A 22,764-nucleotide genomic window follows, 5' to 3' on the forward strand; every position below is an offset into this window, starting at 1 on the left:
AGACTGTAATCTCTGTGCTTGAGTGGTATGAACTGTACGCGGTGGAAAGCAGCAGCCACGGTGTCGTCGCTGCTCGCTAGCAGCGCTCACATCTGATAACGCAGCTTTATCTCAAACGTCTAACCAATTTTCTGTAAACTCCTCCGGTCTGGACCTGAAACTCACTCGTTCACTCGCTCACTCGCTCACTCGCTCGCTCTCCGGCCCCGGCGGCGGTAGATCAGAGCGTCGATAGCTCGACCGGCGAGACGCGAAACCCTGAAATCTGACTTGAAATCTTGCTCAGATAATCAGCTCTTCCTGCCGGCGTGAGTCACTTTCTTTAGTTCAAGACACACGTATATTTTTTTAAAAGGTTGAATATGAGTTTCATGACGCGCAGTGAGACAGAGCCAAACGTCCAAAGGGATTACCGTGACTTTAAATCCAGATTACAGACTTTTATGTTGAGCATCACGTGGTCAGAAAAACAAAAAACTCCTCTTGAACCTTTAAAAGTGTATTTTTTATTTGCATTAATTACTTTAATCACTTTATTTGTGTGTGTGCTCTTCAGATAAACTCTTTCATGTTTTTAAGTGTCAGCATCTGTCTAAAAAGACATTTAATGACATTTAATTGAATGAACATCGAAAGGCTGCTTTGATTAACTGAAGAGAGGAAACAATAAGAGTGATATAGTCTGTTAACTCAGCCTGAACGCATCTCTCTCCTCTCATTTATGAAATATTTTACATGTGCATATGTTTGCAACAACTCATGCACACAGAAAGCTATGATTTGACTGTTTATTTGTATTTTTTTGTTATGTTTTGCATGTTTTTCTGTGCATTACATGTTGAAGATTAGCGTCAGCTAATGCTAACGGGGATCCAGTGAGTAAAATAAACTCCACGCTTTAATTTAAAAGTTCAAATAATAAAACCCGACTTGAGCATCACGAGCGTATTCAACGTGTGTTCATCGTAGTTCGCGTCAGCTCTTTCCTCCACAGAGATGGTGGCAGATAAACGTCTGCAAGGATGGGAAGAGACGCAAACTTTCACTGCGTGCCGGAAAAAACAAAAACAAGAAAAAACACTTTTCCTGCCTTCGCAGAAATAAAACATGCTGTCAAATTAAAAAGTATGTTCCCCGGCACACCGACGCACTAACTTAATTAAGTCTTCCCACTGGCATGTGTGTGTGTGTGTTGAAGCTACTGGAGATGCATGAGAGGAACCCTGCACATTTCTTTGCATCAATAACAAAACTTTTGTTTCTTCACCTCTTTGTCTGCAGCTCTTTTCATTTAATCTGCAAACGCCGCCGCTGCTTCGTGCTGACACCAGCTCATTTAAAATAAATCTATTTCAGGGAAGCTCACAAGCTGTAAATAAGTCATAACTTCCACGGGCCCACCTGGTTTCCCTCCCCTGACGCTGCTGTGACTCAGACAGAGTGGGGGGTCTTGAACCCCCGATGTCTCGCCACCTCACGACCAACAAACACCCTCTCGTGGTGAAAGTGACTCAAGGTCATCGGAGGTTTCCTGCAAACACCTTCCGACGGCCGTCAGAAGGTTACTTACTGGAGGCTGGAGGAGGACCACGCTGATATCGCCCCGAAAAATGACTTCTGGTCTCCGTCTCTGTCTCTGCTGCAGACTGACTTTCTCGACAGTTTAGATGCATGCGCCTCTTCCTTTTCACACTCGTCTGTCTCGCTTTTTCAACAGCTCTCTCTCGTGCGTGAACACCTGCACGCGTCGCTTCAGAAGCGTCTTCGGCGTCGGGTTCGTTTTTGGTCTCTGAGTGTCGAAAAACACTTTTTCCTGCATGCGTTTGTTCTTTTTCCTGCATGTTGTTGTTGTTGTTGTTGTTTGCCTGTTTGTGTAGAACTGCGCGGACTGCGCTGCATCTGATTGCAGATGCAGCGTCAAAGGCGTGTGTGTCTGTGTGTGTGTGTGTGTAGGCGATGAAGTGAAGCGAAGAGCGTGGGCGAGGGAGATCTGACCTCTGACCCCGTCGGACGCTTCAAAGAAAGAAGCCGGCGCTGCAGCTGCTGAGATGGGAGCTCGTCTTTGTTGAGAAATAATAATAAATAATAATTTATTTTTTTTTAAAACCACAGAGGGCGCGGCCTCGAGGGGGAAACTAACGGCCCGCGCGGCCGCAACAAATACTCTCATGAACGCTGTTTATGTGAAGAAGAAAAAAGGAAGATGGTGGCAGTGAATTCTGGCCTCTTAAAGGGCCGGCGTCAGCGCTCTTCACACTCGCATGAGGCTCTTTCAGAGGTGTCAAACCGTCGCAGTGTCGGGCCTCGCTACACCTGGGAGATGTGTGTGTGTGTGTGTGTGTTTTTTTGGGGGATGGTTGTGTTAAAAAAATGGATTTGTGGTTTCTCGTTTTTTTTAAACTTCCAACAAAATATATAGGAAGAAACTTCAAAATGATGTTGTGATTTATTGGAAATAGTCTCACTTTCTGAAAGCCAAAGAGGGATTAGTCAGTGTGTGTGTGTGTGTGTGTGTGTGTGTGTGTGTGTCTGTGTGTGTGCGAGTGTGTGTGGCTTGTGGTCGGTGAGGAATCCCGATCACGTAATACTAGTTCTGTAAATAAATTCGACTAGTTGTGAGATTAAAACCACGGACAACGAGAGAGAGGAAAGTAACATGACAGAAAAAAACAACTATATTTTGTGACTAATGGAAGATAACGTTTGTTTTGCTGAAAGGTTTCATGAATCCATCAAAGTATATTGGCCGCTTTCAACTATTTCAATGAAGCGGAGACGTATCGGAGACTCTCATTTACTCACGAAGCCGTTAGTTTGACGACACGCCACATTTTTAAAAGGAATAATCCACCCTCAAAAATGACCTTTCGTGTATTAAATACCTTCAATGCTCGAGGAAAAGTGAGACAAAGTCTTGATGAATTAAGTGAAACGGCTGAATAGAAACATGTCATTTACGACATTAATAAACTGGATTAACTCGCCGTGAGAAAGCGCAAAAGAGAGGCTCGCGAATGGTCATTTCGCTGGTTATCGGGGTCAAAGGTGACGCGGCCGTCCCGGTGAATCTGGGCAGTTTACACTAAACGAGCTCGATTACAAGAACCAGCGGCAGGAAGCCGAGAGCAGCGGAGGCGCTGGAGGTTTCCAGTGGGAGTTCAGCGATATCGTTGAGTAAAAACCAAAAAGGTGACCGAGGACTGGAAACAACCACCGCACACATCAGCACCAACCTCTCTCTCTCTCTCTCTCTCTCTCTCTCTCTCTCTCTCTCTCTCTCTATTCGCTGCCACTTTCAGTCCGCCTCCCTCATCGAAACTCTTCTGGGGTTTTACTGCGTGGGAGTCAGATATCTGTGGTTTTCATCGTACCTGTTGCACCTTCGTAAACAGCCCCGTGCAGCGCGAGGAAGGGCACCTCTCCACGAAGGCATGAACGCGAGCGCCTTCTGTTCTTTCTTTTTCTTTTTTTTTTTAGATGAGACGAGGAGGAAGTGGACGTCCTGCGCTGTGCTGACACTGCCCCCTAGTGGAGGCCGGTCTCTGTCGAACGAGCAGTCCAATGCACATATTTGATGCATGGAGATGCTGCGTCTTGCTCCTAATGAGAGGCTGTTGCAGCAGCAGCATTAGCATTAGCATTAGCATTAGCAGCAGCAGCAGGGGGATTAAGATGCAGCTGCTATTGGTGAAAGACATCTCCGTTTGCTCTTTCTTTTTTCGGCGTCAGATCTCTCACATTCCTGACACCTCTCCCGGTTTCATTTCCTCCCTCCTTCCCTCCTTCCCTCCCTCCTTCCCTCCCTCCCTCGGCCCAGAGATCGGCTGTGGTCACTTACTGCTCGTCTCCCACCTTCTTTATCCACTCCACATCACACTGCTTGCACGGAGAAGTCATTTCCTGCTGAAGTAGAGCGTGAAATTAGATTAGCATGCAGGTGCTGGCAGAATACTGGACGAAAAATCTGACAGCAGGAACTTTGAGGCAACAAGTCTGAAAGCAGAAAACACAGTCGACAGGCTGAAAACGGTAAATACATATTATTTATGTGATATAATTATTGTGTTTCTGTGGGGGCGACTCCTCTGGTTGTATAGAAGTCTATGCTTCTTGTGTTAAAGCTGCATTCTCTCTCCTGACCACCAGGGGGCGACTCCTCTGGTTGTATAGAAGTCTATGCTTCATGTGTTAAAGCTGCATTCTCTCTCCTGACCACCAGGGGGCGACTCCTCTGGTTGTATAGAAGTCTATGCTTCATGTGTTAAAGCTGCATTCTCTCTCCTGACCACCAGGGGGCGACTCCTCTGGTTGTATAGAAGTCTATGCTTCATGTGTTAAAGCTGCATTCTCTCTCCTGACCACCAGGGGGCGACTCCTCTGGTTGTATAGAAGTCTATGCTTCATGTGTTAAAGCTGCATTCTCTCTCCTGACCACCAGGGGGCGACTCCTCTGGTTGTATAGAAGTCTATGCATCTATGCATGCAGAAGGAAACACATCTTCTCTGACGTAACTTACAGGCCTACATCCTCACTGACCCGACTCCTCTCGTTGTATAGAAGTCTATGCTTCACTGACCCCGTCCCTCTGGTTGTATAGAAGTCTATGCTTCACTGACCCCGTCCCTCTGGTTGTATAGAAGTCTATGCTCCACTGACCCGGTCCCTCTGGTTGCTCTGCAGCATCCTCACGTCCTCCTTCAGCCTCTCGCACTCGCCCTTCAGCTCGTCCTCCCTCCGACACGCCCCCTGGGCCTCGTGCCGCGCCCCCTCAAGCTCCGCCTCCAGCCGCTGCAGCTTCAGGTCGGACAGGGTGTCCAGGCTACGGGAGCTCTGGAGGGTCAAAGCCGGACAGTCCAGCACTGGGAGGAGCAAAAGAGAGAAAAAAAGAGATATAAAGAGCGATGAACGGTTAACTTTTCACAGCTTCTCGGCCTTGACGGACGCGGCGTGCCGCAGCAGACGAGGAGCCAAGGCCGGCGTCTTTCACATCGTACCTGAGCGATGTGATGCGCGTGGGCACGCCGGTGACTCAGCTCCGCCCACACAGACTCACACTCAAGGCCTCGAGCCAGAAGACACTGGAGCGGAGCATCGTGCACACACACACACACACACACACACACACACACAGATATGTCTCCACATTCATGGACGCACAAGCAGCTGATAGACGTGACAGTGACGTCAATAAGCTTTAAATATGTGACTGTTTTTCATGCGCGGGTCATTTATTTTACTCCCTTGAGGTGTCTTGTTTCAGACTAGTTTAAAGAAAACATCCAAAATACACATTCAGGGGTTTTATTTTACTGCTTTGTCTGTTTGCGTCTGTAAATTTCTCTTAAATTCACCAGAGGTTACCCTTAGATTAAGCTTAATTTGCACATTTTAACATAACATTTCAGAAGACTTGTAATACAAATAATATTTGTGTTAATGTCAGTTTTCACCTGGAGACGTTTCATGGTGATATTAATTAGTTAATTTTTTTACCCTATTCACCTCGATGCTCCATAAATCTCCACTTCAGCAGCTTCTACATCCACCAAACTTTACACTTTTATTCCCACATGTCTTCTGAAGGTTTATCCAGGTTGGTGTGTTCATATATTATTCACAGCCTGATTAATACGACTTTATATTACTTAAAACATGGAGAAAATACATGTATTTATGGCTGTTTACAGTATTTTCTAGCTTCTGGTCTTGAAATGTATGAATTAGCACATATAAATGCTTCATTTGCACATTTCAAACATGCATTTTATACTTTGTAAGTGATCACCTGGGTAAGTTTCACGGTGATATCTATTAGCTATAAACGTCTCAACCTTCTCACCGTGTGGTTTCTCCCCTCAAGGAACAAAAAAAGAGTAAAATTCCACTTTTTTTCCTCTTTTAAAAACGAGCGTTTGATGCAGATTCTCGCCGTCCCTTCACTCAGTCGTAGGGGGCATCGGTTGAGGCGGCGGTGACACATTTCTTCCAGGTTTCCATCAGCCTCCCACGGCGTCTCACAGGGCAGCGACTGACTCCAGATCAACAGAACCTAGCGGACTATGCTCTCTCTTCTCTGTGCTGCAGACTCCAAAATGAAGCATTTAAGGTTTTATTCACCAGCTTTCTTTACTTGTGTTCATACGTATGAAAGCTGCGCCTTTTGTTTGAAGCATCCTTTGAAATTGTTACACATTTACGATTCATTCTGCGTAATAATTTGATTTATCTTGCAGGTTTTCTCCTCACATTTCGTGGCTCAGACTCCTCACAACTCGTCGCTCGCGGCTGTGCAGATGGAAGCGACAGGCGGAGAAATCCTCCGAACGCGCAGCAGCGCCAGGCGGCGACAAACTTTTGGATTTCGGTCGTCTCCGTTTCCTGCGACTGTGACTGAGGAGCTGGAAACAAAAACGTCCAAACCGGTTGTCTCCACCAGCCCGAGGATTATCATGACCTCGGTGCTTTCTTTGGATTTGTTTGCAGAGGAAGGACGAGCAGAGACGGCGTCTAGACTGTCAATGTGTGTTTTTTACTGTATTTTAGAAACTACAATGGGTTTCAGAGTCTAATCACATTGAACCTTGACAACACTCAATTATCAACCATCTGCTCCCAGAATGCACCTGTGAAAACACCCAGAAGAGATCACATTGCTTCTTTTTTTACAGAGTTGGAGGACTATCATTAAAAGATACTGTGTTTTTTTTACGGTACAAACTAAAAGTATTGGGAATGAACATCTGTTCATAGTCTATATTTACAGCACTGACTCAGATAAGAGCGTTTGATGCCCAGCACATCACTAAAGAGCTCTGCATCTGGTTATTTTTAGAAGTTAATTTAGTTTTATTCAACCTTTATTAATCAATTAACCTTGAGATTGAAATCTAGTTTCCAAGGGAGACCAAGCCAATAAAAGATGCAAGAGATGTGAGATGTTCAATAGCTTGTGTCCACTGTCAGTTGCACAAACTGTGTTTTTTGAGGGGGGTGGAGGCGATGGTGATGGAGGTAATGGTGGCGGTGGAGGCGTCACTCACTGTGTGCGTCGGGCCCGGCGTGCAGCTGCAGGTACTGCATGTCTTTGCTGTGCATCTGCATGTTGAGCTTCTGCAGGGAGTTGTCTCTCTGCCGCAGGGCCGACTCCAGGCCCAGGATGCGCTCCACGTGCTTCTCCACCAGGCCGGTCTGCAACCCCAACGCTCACTTTACTCAACTCCACCGCGTATGTATCGTAACGACACAGGAAGTCAGGGCCAGACAAAAGTACATGTGAAGTTTTCAACCAGATGCACTGCAAGAAAAGTGTCTAAACCAGAAAATGACGCTAAAACAATCAGTTCAATGTTTGCCATTGTTTGCTGGTTGACATGTTACACTAAGTATTTCTACATCTTCTGCTCTTGAATTTAATTTAAAGGATTTCAATGCTTTTAAACTCTAGTCCAGCGCCCTCTAGTGAAGTCAAAATAGGAATAAATTGCCAAATATTGGTTTCCTTTCAAGGGGAAAAATGTCAAACTTAAAAAGATTACGATGTAAGATGTGAACCTGTAGGTCTTGGATTCAATATTACAATATGTGACAGGTTAAGAAAGAGGTTAAGACAGATAGTTTCACTACATTTCGTGTTTAAACTTTCATATACAAACAGTTTATGGAGAAAACGGTTTAAAAAATGGCCGCCCCTCTTCATTTGCCACACAGTCAGGCCACTTGGCTTCCTGTTAAACCGCTAAAAAACTGTTTGATATTTGCAAATATCCGTGTTACTATCGTAAAAGTCGGGTTACAAGCCGCTGCTGCCTTCGGTGGTTGTCCCCGTTAGCTCCCTACTGTAGCCAGCTAGCGCTGCTGCTGCTAGCTTCCCGACCAGTAGCGGCGTGTAACCCGACGTTTACGGTAATCTAGATTAGAGATACTGATGTTCAGAGTTTAAATACGATGCAGCGTGGCGAGCGAGTGCCCTGCTGGAAGGTTAAAGGTCAAGGAGGCCCAGCCCCCCCGACGCGGGGTGACATTGACACTGTTGGCAGTTGCGACATCTTTGGCGCGCCTCGCTTCTTTACCGTCACACGAGCGGGTTTATTATCACAGAGGGGTTCTGGGAAAGAGCAGCCGGCCAATCTGTTCAGTTGGAAGCGCCCTATACCTTCACACACACACACACACACACACACACACACACACACACACACACACTCACACACACACACTCACGTCTAAATGAAAAGGAGTGACGCGAGAAACAAATCATCACAAATTTAATCATTCAGAGATTTATGCATCCTCGCATTTTGTTTAGTGTCGGAGGAGAAATCTCCCTGATTGACTCTAAAAGGACTTTTCTCTCCGAGGGGCCGTCGACTCAGAATAAATAATGAAACAACTTTGCTCGGAAGAGCAATTAATTGAGAGTGCGCCGACTCTTTTCTCTCCTTCTCGGCCTGTGATCTATCAGCGAGACGGACGTACAAGTCGTACACGTTAGCGATGCTAACGTACGACTTAACGAGGTGACGGGGATCGAGTTAATTGTTTAGCTTGTAGCGGAAATATAGAAGAATTCATCAAGAATGTTATGTTTTTAGCTGCATATTTGTATGAAAACTAGACGACGGGTGGTCCAATAATTCAGCTTTTGGGGACTTCCAAGGGAGAGATTGTTTCCCCCCTGAGTGCAGCTTGATTGCATCTTTCATTAGATCCTCGCCGCCCGCCCGAACAAACTCCACATTTGTGACGCAGGTGTTCTGTTTACGAATCTTTTTTTTCCGGCTCGTGGCTCTGTGCGCCGAGCGAGAGCGGCGGGGATCCTGAAAGCAGGAAAGAGTCGGCAATGTTGCACTTCCCCAGCCCTCAATGTGTGAGGTTTTACCGTTTAGTCCTCTGATATTAAATAGGTCAGTCAACGCCCCGCGGGAACGAGTCGGGAGTGTTTGCGCTTCCTGTTCCCTCGTCTCGAAGTCGATGTGTTTTTGGTTAAATGTCGAAAAATAAGCTCTGTGTTTAACACAAGCGTGAGAATTTAATGTTTAAATGAGACGACGAGAGACTCCTTCAGCTCAGTGGAGGAGACGTGAAGTCATGTGACCGCGGTGGAGTTTCTTTATAAGCTAACGTGAAGTCATGTGACCGCGATGGAGTTTCTTTATAAGCTAACGTGAAGTCATGTGACCGCGGTGGAGTTCCTTTATAAGCTAACGTGAAGTCATGTGACCGTGATGGAGTTCCTTTATAACCTAACGTGAAGTCATGTGACTGTGATGGAGTTCCTTTATAAGCTAACGAGAAGTCATGTGACTGCGATGGAGTTCCTTTATAAGCTAACGTGAAGTCATGTGACCGTGGTGGAGTTCCTTTATAAGCTAACGTGAAGTCATGTGACCGCGATGGAGTTTCTTTATAAGCTAACGTAAAGTCATGTGACCGCGGTGGAGTTCCTTTATAAGCTAACGTGAAGTCATGTGACCGCGATGGAGTTTCTTTATAAGCTAACGTGAAGTCATGTGACCGCGATGGAGTTTCTTTATAACCTAACGTGAAGTCATGTGACTGCGATGGAGTTCCTTTATAAGCTAACGTGAAGTCATGTGACCGCGGTGGAGTTCCTTTATAAGCTAACGTGAAGTCATGTGACCGTGGTGGAGTTCCTTTATAAGCTAACGTGAAGTCATGTGACTGTGATGGAGTTCCTTTATAAGCTAACGTGAAGTCATGCGACTGTGATGGAGTTCCTTTATAAGCTAACGTGAAGTCATGTGACCGCGGTGGAGTTCCTTTATAAGCTAATGTGAAGTCATGTGACCGCGGTGGAGTTCCTTTATAAGCTAACGTGAAGTCATGTGACCGTTCCCTTATAGCTGCTAATGTTAGCGTCTTACTTCCGCTGATTGTTTTGTTGTCAGAAAGGGGTGGAAATATTCTAAATATATCCTACACTTAAATAGATTTTGCTTTTTTAAAGGTGAGTCTTTCTTTTAGTTGGTTAAAATAAGTTTTCTACGGATAAATCCCATAAAAAGTTCATGATGTCATCCACATTATTTATTTACGAATGGGCCGTATGGCTCATGCGTGGCGTGAAACGAGCGAGCGGCGTCTCTGACCATCTTGTCGAGGTCTCTCTGGAGGTTGCTCTTCTCCATGTGGATCTTCTCGTAGGCCTGGATCACGTCCTCCAGCTGCTCCTCTCTCTCCTTCCTCTTCTGGAGCTGAAAATAGAGCAACGTCAACAACAACAGAGGCTCGACACAGACAGGTTTTCCAAACTTCCTCCCCTTAAAACGAGAGACATCTCGAGAGAGAGAGGAGAGGGAAAACGTCCATTTTCTCTAAGACGCTGTTGTGCAACCGAAACACATTTAGGACACGGGAAGTCCTGACACCTCACGGCGCTCGACTCGCCGCGTCCCGGCGTTCGGATGAGTGACGCTTCCCACAACCGTCCTCGGCACTATTTTAAATAATGAATTTCTCGGTGTCTCGCTGATCCGTCACGCCGTGGCTTAATGAGGGGGGTGAATGTCGCTGGATGGCGTAATCACACGCTCTGTGACAGGCCTGAGGAGCGCCGCCGCGGTTCCACCGCCATCGCACAGCAGGAGAGGGAAGTGTCGGAGAACATCGGGCGCTTCACACGGGCGGCGTGGCTATGGCAACGTATGCTCGGAGGAAAAAACGGCGGCGAAGGTGTCGGGCGGCGTCGTGACCGGCAGACATGTTGAACACCGAGAGGTGATCTCATCGTCGCCTCTTTTGTCAGTCTGGATGTGAGTCGGATGGCCGATCGTCGGTTTTAAAAAACGGCCTCTCGGGTTTAAAGCGGTTTGTTTTTAGCGCAATTAAGTTGCTTCAAAGCGGTCGAGTTGATTGCCATGTTTTCAAGGTGCCGGCTTGAATGTCGTAAACACGGGCAGGGGGCGCTGAAACAGGTAATTATAAAGCATAATTCTTCTTTTTTTTTTTACCTTATTTTCATCTTTTTTCATCTGCACCTCTCTTATAAGAGCAGGACACACTTCATAGCTCTCTGTGTAATCATTTTAAATCTGTTTGTAGGTGATTTATGTCTATTTTAAGTCATGATTTTAAGTCAAGACATGTTTTATGTCTTTTTTTGTAATTTTGAGTGTCTTTGTAGGTGTTTTAAGTCTATTTCTAGTCATTTTAAATCTCTTTCACCATGTTTTATGTCTTTTTTTTGTCATTTTAAGTGTCTGTGTAGGTGTTTTAAGTCTATTTCTAGTCATTTTAAATCTCTTTCACCATGTTTTATGTCTTTTTTTGTCATTTTGAGTGTCTGTGTAGGTGTTTTAAGTCTATTTCTAGTCATTTTAAATCTCTTTCACCATGTTTTATGTCTTTTTTGTCATTTTAAGTGTCTGTGTAGGTGTTTTAGGTCTATTTTTAGTCCTTCTGTGTCTCTTTGTAGGTGTCTTATGTCTGTTTTAGTCATTTTGAGTGTCTTTGTTGGTGTTTTATGTCTATTTTTAGTCATTTTTACACACGCTCAGTTTGTTGTCTTTGTCGTCTGTTGATCTGAACTTTATGATAAAAACATCAGCAACGTTTATTTTTTTCGTTTTTCGGGCTTCGTGGCCGTTAAATTATCTGATGGAAAATGTGACAACTGAAATTTACCACTTCACCAAAAAGGACGAGGATGAGGTGTGTGTGTGCGTGTGTGTGTGTGTGTGTGTGTGTGTGTGTGTGTGTGTGCCTATTCGCTTCTACCGTTTCCTTCCTCTTTCTTGCCTTCTAAGCTCCTCCTTTCTCTCTTCTTTTACCACCGCTCCCTTCCTGTCACTCGTTCCTCTCTTTTATTTCCCCGCGCTCTCGTTCACAGTCGTAGAAAACAGTCGAGTTGCAAGCGAGGCCGAGTGCGTTTAGGGCGCCGCCGTCCTCCTCCAAGACTCCAGCGCACAGAGGAGAAGAAGTAGAAATGATCAACGTGCACACGTCTGGTTTTATGTTTTATATTGAAGTGTATGAATAAAAACAATCACTTCACTTGACTTCAACTTTACCGACGTCTGAGCGGCGAACAGGTGAAAGACGGATGTAAATCTAATCCTCTGCATTTGATTGGACGGCTAAAAAAGAGTTTAACACCATACAAAACTCTTTTTAGGTGTTTTATGTCTATTTTTAGTCATTTTGAGTGTCTTTGTAAGTGTTTTATGTCTCTTTTAAGTCATTTTAAGTCTTTTTGTAGGTGTTTCATGTCTCTTTTTAGTAATTTTAAGTCTTTTTGTAGGTGTTTCATGTCTATTTTTAGTCATTTTGAGTCTCTTCTTAGGTGTTTTATGTCTCTTTTTAGTCATTTTAAGTCTTTTTGTAGGTGTTTTATGTCTATTTTTAGTCATTTTGAGTTGCTTCATAGGTGTTTCATGTTTCTATTTAGTCATTTTGAAGGTCTTTGTAGGTGTTTTATGGCTTTTTTTTGTGATTTTAAGTCTCTTTGGAGGTGTTTTATGCCTCATTTCAGTCATATTAAATCTCTTTGTAGGTGTTTTGTGACTATAATCTTGTTGAGTCTCTCTATTGTTGCTTTGTGTCTCTTGAAGTCATTCTCAGTCTTGTGTGTAGTTGTTTTGTGTGTCTTTGTAGTCGCCTGAGTCTCTTTGCAGTTGCTTTACGTCGCACACATTTTGTTTTACAGGAAGAAAACATTAGACTCTGACTCAGCACATCGTGTTAGTTCACAATCAGCAAAATCTTTTAACTCGCTCGAGAAGAGAACGCCACGAGTGAAAATCCCTCGTCCCGGCGCTCTCTTTCTTTAAAAAAACACCCAAAATCCCTCCGTCTTCTCGGCTTTGATAGCAGCTCCAGTGCCTAATTAGTTTCTGAACATCTCTCAGCGTATGTCCACGAGGATTGGCCTCAATTTCTCTTTTTATAATCAATTAATTCACACGCAGGGAGGGATTTCTGCAGGATTCAAGCGCAAATGCGACACAGAAAATGACCGTTCTCTCACTTCGTACATGTGCTATCTCGTGCCTTGTTGTCTCACCCTCCTCTCTGTCTCACCCTCCTCTCTGTCTCACCCTCCTCTGTCTGTCTCCCCCTCCTGTCCTCGTCCCTCCTCTCACCTCGTGGGTCAGGACGTTGACTCTTTGCTGCAGGCTGCCATTTTCCGAGTGCAGCAGCGCCGTCTCTTTGCTCTCGAAGGAGCAGTACGAGTTGGTGTCCTCCCCGAACTCATTGATCATGGGGAACTGCAGGAGCAACAAAAAACACACACAAAAAAGCAAGTTAATCACATTGCAGACGCATCAACGTACCGGCAGTGTTGTAATGAGACCGAGTGAGGAGAACAAGAGGCGAGATGCTGATTTCTGATTTTTTTTTTTAGGGTTTTTTTTCCTGCTGTTTTCTGCAAATTTGATGATTTCACGCCGGGATCATCAAAGATTCATCTCGTATCAACGTCTGTTCGGCCCAGATATCACTCAGAGGATCCGCGTTAACTTTTAGCTCGCGTCGCGTTCGTGAACTAGATTTTATTTTCCACTTCTCAGTCGCTTTAATAATCGTACTTTGTCATTTCTCCTCGAGCGCGTGACTCTGACTCAGCTGCTGCTCGTCCACTCATCCGTCACTTTGTTCGTCCATCTGTTCATTTATTTATTTTACTAAACTTTGGTTTACAATTATAATTTTATTTATTTATTTATTTTTTTGCCAATTACGATATCTCAGAAATGATATATCAGATTTTTTAAAAATCAGTCCCCAGTGTCATGAATATACTGACGAGGCAGCTGGTTTTACATTTAGTGTCCAATGAAAAGTCCAAAACCAACAATATGTTCGTTTGTTTGAAGATAAACATTTTTATAAAAAGCTCATAAACACTAGTTATATTTTTTAAAGTGTTTAACAAACAGTTCTTAAAGGAGGAAGTCGTGCTTCGGTCAGGGACTATTGTCAGCGGCGGATGAATCAAAGTTTAAGTCAGCAGCAGGACGGTGTGTGTGTGTGTGTGTGAGTGTGTGTGTGTGTGTGTGCATGTGATGCATCCTGCTGTCTAATACATATTCATATGTGTGTGTTTGTGCAAGTGTATGTGTGTAGGTGTGCATGAATGTGTGCGTGTGTGTGTGTGTACTTGTGTACATGCATGTGATGCATTCTGCTGTCCAACACATGTGTGTTCGAGCGGTTGTGTACATGTGTGTGTGTGTTCATGTGTGTGCATGTGTGTGTGTGTGTGTGTGTGTGTGTGTTCACGTGAGGCTCTCTGAAGCGTTCTAATGGATCTCTGTAAACACTCACATGATATTAGAAACATTAATTGCAGGTTTTTATCTCATATGTATTGAGAAAAACAAAAACATATCGTCCTCGTGACTTTTATTGCTGCTGTTAATGTGACTGTTGTCGTTAATGTTTAAACATTATTTGCATTATTTACATCTTATTGCTGCAGAAACACATAATAACTGTTTCATAAATGAGGTGCAGCAGCGTCACAGACAAACGCTGGAATTATGCAGAAATAATTGCATTTTAGAGCCGATATGATGGAGCATAATGAGCGTTGATGCTGTTTGGCTCGTGGACTCAGAGATGTGTTGCTAAACTGTTGTCAGGCTGCAGACGGAGAGACACACACGCGAGGAGTTACGTAACGTCGTGTGGTTCGACCTAAATGAAGACATTTACATTTAGAGTGCCGCCGTGAGCTTTCCATCTCCCGTCCGGAGTCGCTGCAGCTGATGCGACGTTCCCGGAGCAAAACAACTCTTTTCCATTTAGCAGAACACTTCTCTACTTCTCTCTCTGCTCACTTTAGCAGTAAATGTTCGCAACAAGGGCAGAAAACCCCTCAGAGGCTCCGGGACGCCGCCGAGCCCCGGCTGCTCCTCGACCTCCTGCCGCCCACGTTCAGCAGGAAGCTCTTCGTCTGCAGCGGGACATGAGCTCACGACTCTGGAGCAAAGCTGCACACTTTGTCTTTTAGGAATAATAGAAGATAATGAAGTCACAGCTCCTCAGGACCTGAAGACCTCAGACTGAACTGCACGATATTCATTAATATGAATGTTTTATAGCTTCAATATGGAGGATTTATGTGTCTGTGTTTTCTGTTCTCGTCTGATTGTTCATATATATTTAATTTGTATTATTTATATATATATATTTTAATATTTTCTTTTTTATATATTACTTTATATGTATAAGTTTTAATTTATCTAATTTTTATGATGTTTTATACATTTTATTTGTTTCATTTTATTGTATTATTTTTTTCATTTATTGTGACTTTATTAACTTGTATAAACTTAAAAGAAAATTATTGAAATGAAGAAAACAATGAAGAGTTTTGTCATTTCAGGAGTGAATATTATGATTCTATTGATTCAAAGGTATTGACAGTCACACACACCTGCTCTGCCTCAACAACACACACCTGCTCTGCCTCAACAACACACACCTGCTCTGCCTCAACAACACACACCTGCTCTGCCTCAACAACACACACCTGCTCTGCCTCAACAACACACACCTGCTCTGCCTCAACAACACACACCTGCTCTGCCTCAACAACACACACCTGCTCTGCCTCAACAACACACACCTGCTCTGCCTCAACAACACACACCTGCTCTGCCTCATAACACACACCTGCTCTGCCTCATAACACACACCTGCTCTGCCTCAACAACACACACCTGCTCTGCCTCAACAACACACACCTGCTCTGCCTCATAACACACACCTGCTCTGCCTCATAACACACACCTGCTCTGCCTCAACAACACACACCTGCTCTGCCTCAACAACACACACCTGCTCTGCCTCAACAACACACACCTGCTCTGCCTCATAACACACACCTGCTCTGCCTCAACAACACACACCTGCTCTGCCTCAACAACACACACCTGCTCTGCCTCAACAACACACACCTGCTCTGCCTCATAACACACACCTGCTCTGCCTCAGCGACACACACCTGCTCTGCCTCAACAACACACACCTGCTCTTCCTCAACAACACACACCTGCTCTGCCTCAACAACACACACCTGCTCTTCCTCATAACACACACCTGCTCTGCCTCAGCGACACACACCTGCTCTGCCTCAACAACACACACCTGCTCTGCCTCTATAACACACACCTGCTCTGCCTCATAACACACACCTGCTCTGCCTCATAACACACACCTGCTCTGCCTCAACAACACACACCTGCTCTGCCTCAACAACACACACCTGCTCTGCCTCAACAACACACACCTGCTCTGCCTCAATAACACACACCTGCTCTGCCTCAATAACACATAATAACAATAACCTGTTCGTTGACAAACATCAGATCCATCTACTCGGCGGTTTGAAAGCAGAACCTGTGACCTTTCCTCGTTACCTAGACGTCCATGCAGAGATTGCGTGTCATTGGAAGGCGTTTGTGTGTCCATTGTTGCTTTCAAAGGTCTGCGTCGGCTCCTGTGTGCGATGACAGGGTTTCAATGAGAGCTCATGTGTCGTGTTTATCGCCCGCTTTGTGTTATTTTGTGCTTCTTTTCTTTCCCTGTTTATTCCCCGGCTGGTTCGGGATCAAAGCCCACAGAGCGTCCTTTTATCTCTGCGTACGCTCGGCCTGCCTCCACGAGGCGGACGGCTCGCTGCTCTTCTCTGGAAGAAAAGGAAAATGGCCTCGTCCTTGTCCACGCTGAACCGTTTTACATCGTTGAAATAACTTTTTGTGATTCCTCCATCTGTACTTTTTCAAATAAAATTTAAATCCCTTTACAAGTAAACCAGATCGCTCCATCAGACAAAAACTAACAATGTGCAATCACTTTGTTAGAACAACACAAATAAAGTTATATCTGTGCAAAAAATGAGGAATATTTTGCAAACTAATTGCCTCTTACATTTTTTTTTCAAGAAAATTCTTAAAAAGAATTTTTTTTTTTTAATCTTGAAAAAAAAATTGTGTAAGAATCCTAAAAAAAACTTTAAAAGTTGTATTGAAATTATTTTTTTTTAAGTTCCTTATAATTTTTTTTTAAATAGTTTAAAAACAAATTCTTTCAAGAATTTTTTTAAAAGTAAAAATCTTTACAATTTTTGAAACTATGTATTTAAAAAAATGTATTTAAAAAAAATCTCAAAAACCTTCTTTACAAAATTTTTTTTTTTAATTATTTCAAGAAAATTCATTAAAAAATCTGTGTTTAAGAAATTGTATTTAAAAAAAAATATTCCAAAAAATTTAACTCAAGTTTTTTTTTAATTCTTAAAAAATATGTATTCAACATTGTCTTTAAAAAAAATTGTATTTAAAAAAATTGTATTAAAAAAATATCCTCCCCGCCCGCAGTTGGAGAACAGCTAGCTTTAAGCTAACGCTAGCTCCTCACCTTGATCTCGTAGATCTTGAGCTTCCTCTTGACGCTGCTGTTCTCGCGCTCCAGCAGGGCGAGCCGGCTCTTGATCTCCTGGTAGGCGCTGATGAGGGCGAAGTGGGAGGACGAGTAGACGTCGTCGGGCGGCAGCGGCGAGGAGTGCCACGTCACGCCGCCGCAGCCGTCCTCCTTCAGGCCGCCGGCGTCGCCGCCGCCTCCCAGCAGCCCCAGCTCCCCTCCGCCGAACAGAGACTGCATCGCTCAGAGCCTCAACCTGCGGGACAAGAGGGGCTGTCGTTAAATCCACCGGATTTCCATTCAATTTAATGCACCTGCCGAGAAGTAAAAACAGAGTTTCGTAACGCTAGCGGGGGTCAACTAGCGGGCGGCTACTCGCTAACAAACAAAACAAGAACAAAGAGGCTTTTCTGGCACACAGTGTAAAATATTCAAAAGCAGAGAGAGAGAGAGAGAGAGAGAGAGAGAGAGAGAGAGAGAGAGAGAGAGAGAGAGAGAGAGAGAGAGAGAGAGAGAGAGAGAGAGAGAGAGAGAGACGGGAGGCAGACGAGAAAGTGAACGATGACTCAGTGAATAATTGTATCAGACAAGAACCTGAGTCACATCTCCACACTGACTTTGTTCACGTGCGCAGGTTCGAATCCCGCTCGGGACGCTGAGACAACGTGGAGGTTTTTTGTTTGGACAGAAGCCGAAAGAGATCTTTAGAGGTTCAAATAACACGACGTGAACTTGTGTTTTCTGGTTCTTCGGCTTCGTGACTCCAGTTCAGGAACGCAGAGAACGACGAGAGAAAAGAGAGAAGAGAAAAAGAGAAAAAGAGAAAAAGAAGTGGAGGCCTTGAGAAAGTTCTGAGATCTGTCACGATGCTGAAAACGTGACCTCTGATGGATGGAAGAAAGAACGGGAACACACACACACACACACACACACACACACACATATACTCATACAAACACATACACACACATATACTTTTACACTCATACACACACAGACACATGCACACACACATTAACTCATAGACACACACACACACACACACACACATATACTCTTACACACATACACACACATACACTCATACATACATACATACATACACACACCCACACACTGATACACAACATACACGCACCCATACACACACACACACACACACACACACCTTCAAACCGCTGCACTCCTCCACGCAGACTCTTTCTTTTATTGGCTCTTAGCTCTCAGAGAACACTTCAGCGTCTCTCGAGGACGGAGACGTATCGCCGTTTCTTTGACGCTTTCTACAGCCACTGATCTCCCCCATCTCTCCCATCACTCCCATCACTCCCATCACTCCCATCACTACCGCTGCCTCCTGCTGGTGAGGGTCCAGAGAACGCTGAGAGCGAGCCAGCGAGGACCAGCGAACCACAACAAGTTAATCTGAACAAAAGAAGTGACGCTGTGGGCGGACAGCTGAACAAAGAGCTGCGCCTGAGCCCAGGAACCAGCTGATAATTATCTGCAGGTGAGATTATAATAAATTACAACTACAGGAATTAAAAAAACAAAAGTCACCGAGTGAGTCACCGTAGCATTCGTCACGTATTATGATACTTAATCTTATAAGTCATTACAAACCACTTCATTATGTGTTTTATTGTTGTTAAAGCCTTATGAATATGGAATCTGGTAGTGACCTGTCAATCACCTTGTAGCCCCGCCCCTAAAGCGTCCCCTGCAGCTTTAACACAAGAAGCATAGACTTCTATACAACCAGAGGAGTCGCCCCCTGGTGGTCAGGAGAGAGAATGCAGCTTTAACACATGAACCATAGACTTCTATACAACCAGAGGAGTCGCCCCCTGGTGGTCAGGAGAGAGAATGCAGCTTTAACGCATGAAGCATAGACTTCTATACAACCAGAGGAGTCGCCCCCTGGTGGTCAGGAGAGAGGATGCAGCTTTAACACATGAAGCATAGACTTCTATACAACCAGAGGAGTCACCTCCTGGTGGTCAGGAGAGAGAATGCAGCTTTAACGCATGAAGCATAGACTTCTATACAACCAGAGGAGTCGCCTCCTGGTGGTCAGGAGAGAGAATGCAGCTTTAACACATGAAGCATAGACTTCTATACAATTCACCTCAGAGTCTGGTGCTCTTATTTTATTCCACAGCACTTAGAGAAACATGAGCTGTGAAAGCCTATACACGCTGTGAGTGGCGTGATAAATGAGCTGTGTAGTTAGTCAGCTGACCATGCTACCCCCCCCCCCCCCCCCCCCCCCCCCCCGTCCCCCTCCACCATCCTAAAGATGGCTGTCAAAAGTGATGAATGGCGCCCGCGATGTCACCGCCCTCTCTTTTATTTTTTTTATTTTTTATGCAGCCACAGAAGGGACGTTTGCACAAAAGTCACATTAGGCGATGCAGCTGTGGAACACGGAGAGCAGATTTGATTTACGGGTGCTGATGGAGTTACACAACCGTGATTTGATGCATGATGCTGGAATGGATGCCTTCCTGACTCCCAGTTCTGCCTTGTGAGTCAGCGATTGCCTACTGAGCTATTTTCATCTGCTCCCTTCCTCCATGTTGCTATTTTCCTTGTGTTTTTAGGAGAGAGGGGGATAAAGCCGGCCTCAGCCAATCTATACGGCTCTCTTCCAGGATGATCCAAAAAGCACTCCCACGTGCACAACAAACACACACAAAAACACACACACACACAGAGGAACGGTCGCACAATGAAAGAATGTGGAGGGGGGAAACTGTGCCGGTCACCTGCAGCTGCATGGAGACAGGTGTTTTCACTCCTAATGAAATTGGCTATTCTTCACTGGACATAAAGCCAGTAATAGAACGTGCATATTAAAAGGCTGAGAGTTCACCTCGCTGTTATGTAGTGGCGGCATTTTCATTAAAAAAAAAATCCTCAGAGCGCGCCGTTCGTGGTGCGCCGTCCGCCTACGTTCGGGCTCGAGGACATAATTATCCACGACCAAAAAATCTGGCGAAATCCACAAGTGGATGTTATGATTCAATTGAGTGTGAAGCACCTTTTCACCGGCTGCAGGATAACAACAGACTTTTAGTTCATTTGTATGAATGCATTTATTAGTTTCATTTAGTTTTACGGCGTTAGGAAAGCAACGTTGAGTCACAGTGAGGCTTTTTTAATTAAACATATTAATCAATACTGTGTGTATGCTGATAGTCAAAGGTCAGATATTGGTCAAAAAGAGTCTACACACACATGAAGAGCATGAACACGATCAGCAAAAGTAAGAAGCTAACGTTAGCGACTATAAAGAAACACCACTACGGTCACACGACTTCACGTTAGCTTATAAAGAACTCCACCACGGTCACATGACTTCACGTTAGCTTATAAAGAACTCCACCGCGGTCACATGACTTCACGTTAGCTTATAAAGGAACTCCACCACGGTCACATGACTTCACGTTAGCTTATAAAGGAACTCCACCGCGGTCACATGACTTCACGTTAGCTTATAAAGGAACTCCACCGCGGTCACATGACTTCACGTTAGCTTATAAAGGAACTCCACCACGGTCACATGACTTCACGTTAGCTTATAAAGAAACTCCACCGCGATCACATGACTTCACGTCTCCACCAGGAAGCTGAAGGAGGGTTAGAGTCCTTGTGAGGACGCTTAATCGTCTCTTTTAGACTCTTTTTCAGACGATTAAAAGTTTCTAACTCCACCAGAGGGGCGTTTACTGACCTATTTTATATCGGAGAAGTAAACCGTTAAGATTTCCTGATCTAACACCTTTTCTTTTTGGCATCAAACACGTTCAAAACACACATCGAGGGAACTCATTTGGGGGGTTTTTAATACTCGTTCCTGCAAAACTCCACTGCGACGTTCACGAGCTGCAAAGCCACAGACATGAAAACACTCTTTGAATCAAAGTAAGTTGACTTTTCATCGTCATATATTCTTGTTTCACCGCCGTGAAAAAAGCCAGTGAACCGGTTTCTCGGTGCTATTTAACGACTTAATTACGCCAACGAGCGCTCGGGCGACAAATACACAACCGCCACGCTTGTCCGTTTCGTAGCGCTGTGGCTTGAAGTGCCAACGCAGCAGATTCGCTAAAACACATGAGAGCAGCAGACATCAGGCCAGCTGGGTCGGGGCGAGGCTTTCTACTGTTGGATCTTGTGTACCACTTCTCTCTCCACCTCGAGCTCAAAGCGCTCGTCCTCTCTTTCATCATCAAACCTCTCGGGGGCCATTTTTTCTTCTTCCCCCTCTCCCTCTTCCCGTCCTTTATGAACTCTTTGTCTGGCGTCCAGCTCTTCTTGACGCCACCCTGCGCCCCCCCGCGCTGCTGAACGTTTGGCGCCTCTGACTCTGACAGTACGTCTGTGAATGGAGAGTCCAGGACGTAGAGGTCAGCGTGACCTCACCCGCCGCCCAAAAAAAAGCTCCCATAATGCCGAGCATCGCTCTGCTGCACCTGTTTACTCGACAAAAGCCTCGTTCTCACGGAGCTGGACGGTCCAACACACACACTGAGAACCTATTAATATGCCGGCAGGTAGCGGTTGTGTGTGTGAGTGTGAGTGTGTGTGTGTGTGTGTATCGATGCGGGCATGTGAGCATTCACACATTAGTGTATGTGTGTGTGTGTGTGTGTTGGAAATGAGCCAGTGCAAAGAGAAAGTGTGTGTGTGTTGAATGTGCGTCAGTACAAGGACATGGGGGCAGCAGTGCAAGAAGAAACTCTGTGTGTGTGTGTGTGTGTGTGTGTGTGTGTGTGTGTGTGTGTGTGTGTGTGTGTGTGTGTGTGTGAGAGAGAGAGACAGGTGTATTGATGCACTAATCTAATGTACTGGATCGGTATCAACCATGTGCACTGACCTCATTAAAAAGATAATTTATTCCCCGACATGTCGGATTTACATCAAATACTGTTTCTATACAACAGGGGCGACTCCTCTGGTTGTATAGAAGTATATGTTTCATGTGTTAAAGTGACTCCTCTGGTTGTAGACTTCTATACAACCAGAGGAGTCACCGCCTCGTGGTCAGGAGAGAGAATGCAGCTTCAACACATGAAGCATAGCCTTCTATACAACCAGAGGAGTCGCCCCCTGGTGGTCAGGAGAGAGAATGCAGCTTTAACACATGAAGCATAGACTTCTATACAACCAGAGGAGTCGCCCCCTGGTGGTCCGGAGAGAGAATGCAGCCTTAACACATGACGCATAGACTTCTATACAACCGCCTATGTCTAAAACAGTTAGAAATGGGTGGGTGTCACAGAAAGTGTTACCAAAACATATTATAAATATCCTCTCGTGACGTCAAAGCGGAGTAGGAGCTCCGTGTTTTGTGTAATGAAGCTGCTGTG

At 44.8% G+C, this 22,764-nt stretch overlaps 1 protein-coding gene across 4 annotated transcripts in view; it reads right to left on the reverse strand.

Moving 5' to 3' along the window:
- tbkbp1 (TBK1 binding protein 1) overlaps nt 1-22,764 on the reverse strand; it is a 49,407-nt gene that overhangs the window by 10,756 nt on the left and 15,887 nt on the right. For 3 of the 4 annotated variants that reach the window (XM_068583008.1, XM_068583011.1, XM_068583009.1), the window contains exons 2-7: nt 17,387-17,645; nt 13,102-13,227; nt 10,111-10,215; nt 7,042-7,189; nt 4,658-4,860; nt 3,839-3,903 (exon numbers count right to left, since the gene is read on the reverse strand). In XM_068583008.1, the coding sequence (XP_068439109.1) occupies nt 3,839-3,903; nt 4,658-4,860; nt 7,042-7,189; nt 10,111-10,215; nt 13,102-13,227; nt 17,387-17,629 (890 nt within the window). In that variant the 5' untranslated portion in view covers nt 17,630-17,645. The remainder of the gene's footprint in view (nt 1-3,838; nt 3,904-4,657; nt 4,861-7,041; nt 7,190-10,110; nt 10,216-13,101; nt 13,228-17,386; nt 17,646-22,764) is intronic. The other variant, XM_068583012.1, reaches the window with a different exon arrangement.

The sequence above is a fragment of the Clinocottus analis genome, unplaced genomic scaffold, assembly GCF_023055335.1.
Source record: "Clinocottus analis isolate CAN_PGR_092001 unplaced genomic scaffold, fCliAna1.0.p SCAF_19, whole genome shotgun sequence".
In the NCBI taxonomy this organism is placed as follows: domain Eukaryota; kingdom Metazoa; phylum Chordata; class Actinopteri; order Perciformes; family Cottidae; genus Clinocottus; species Clinocottus analis.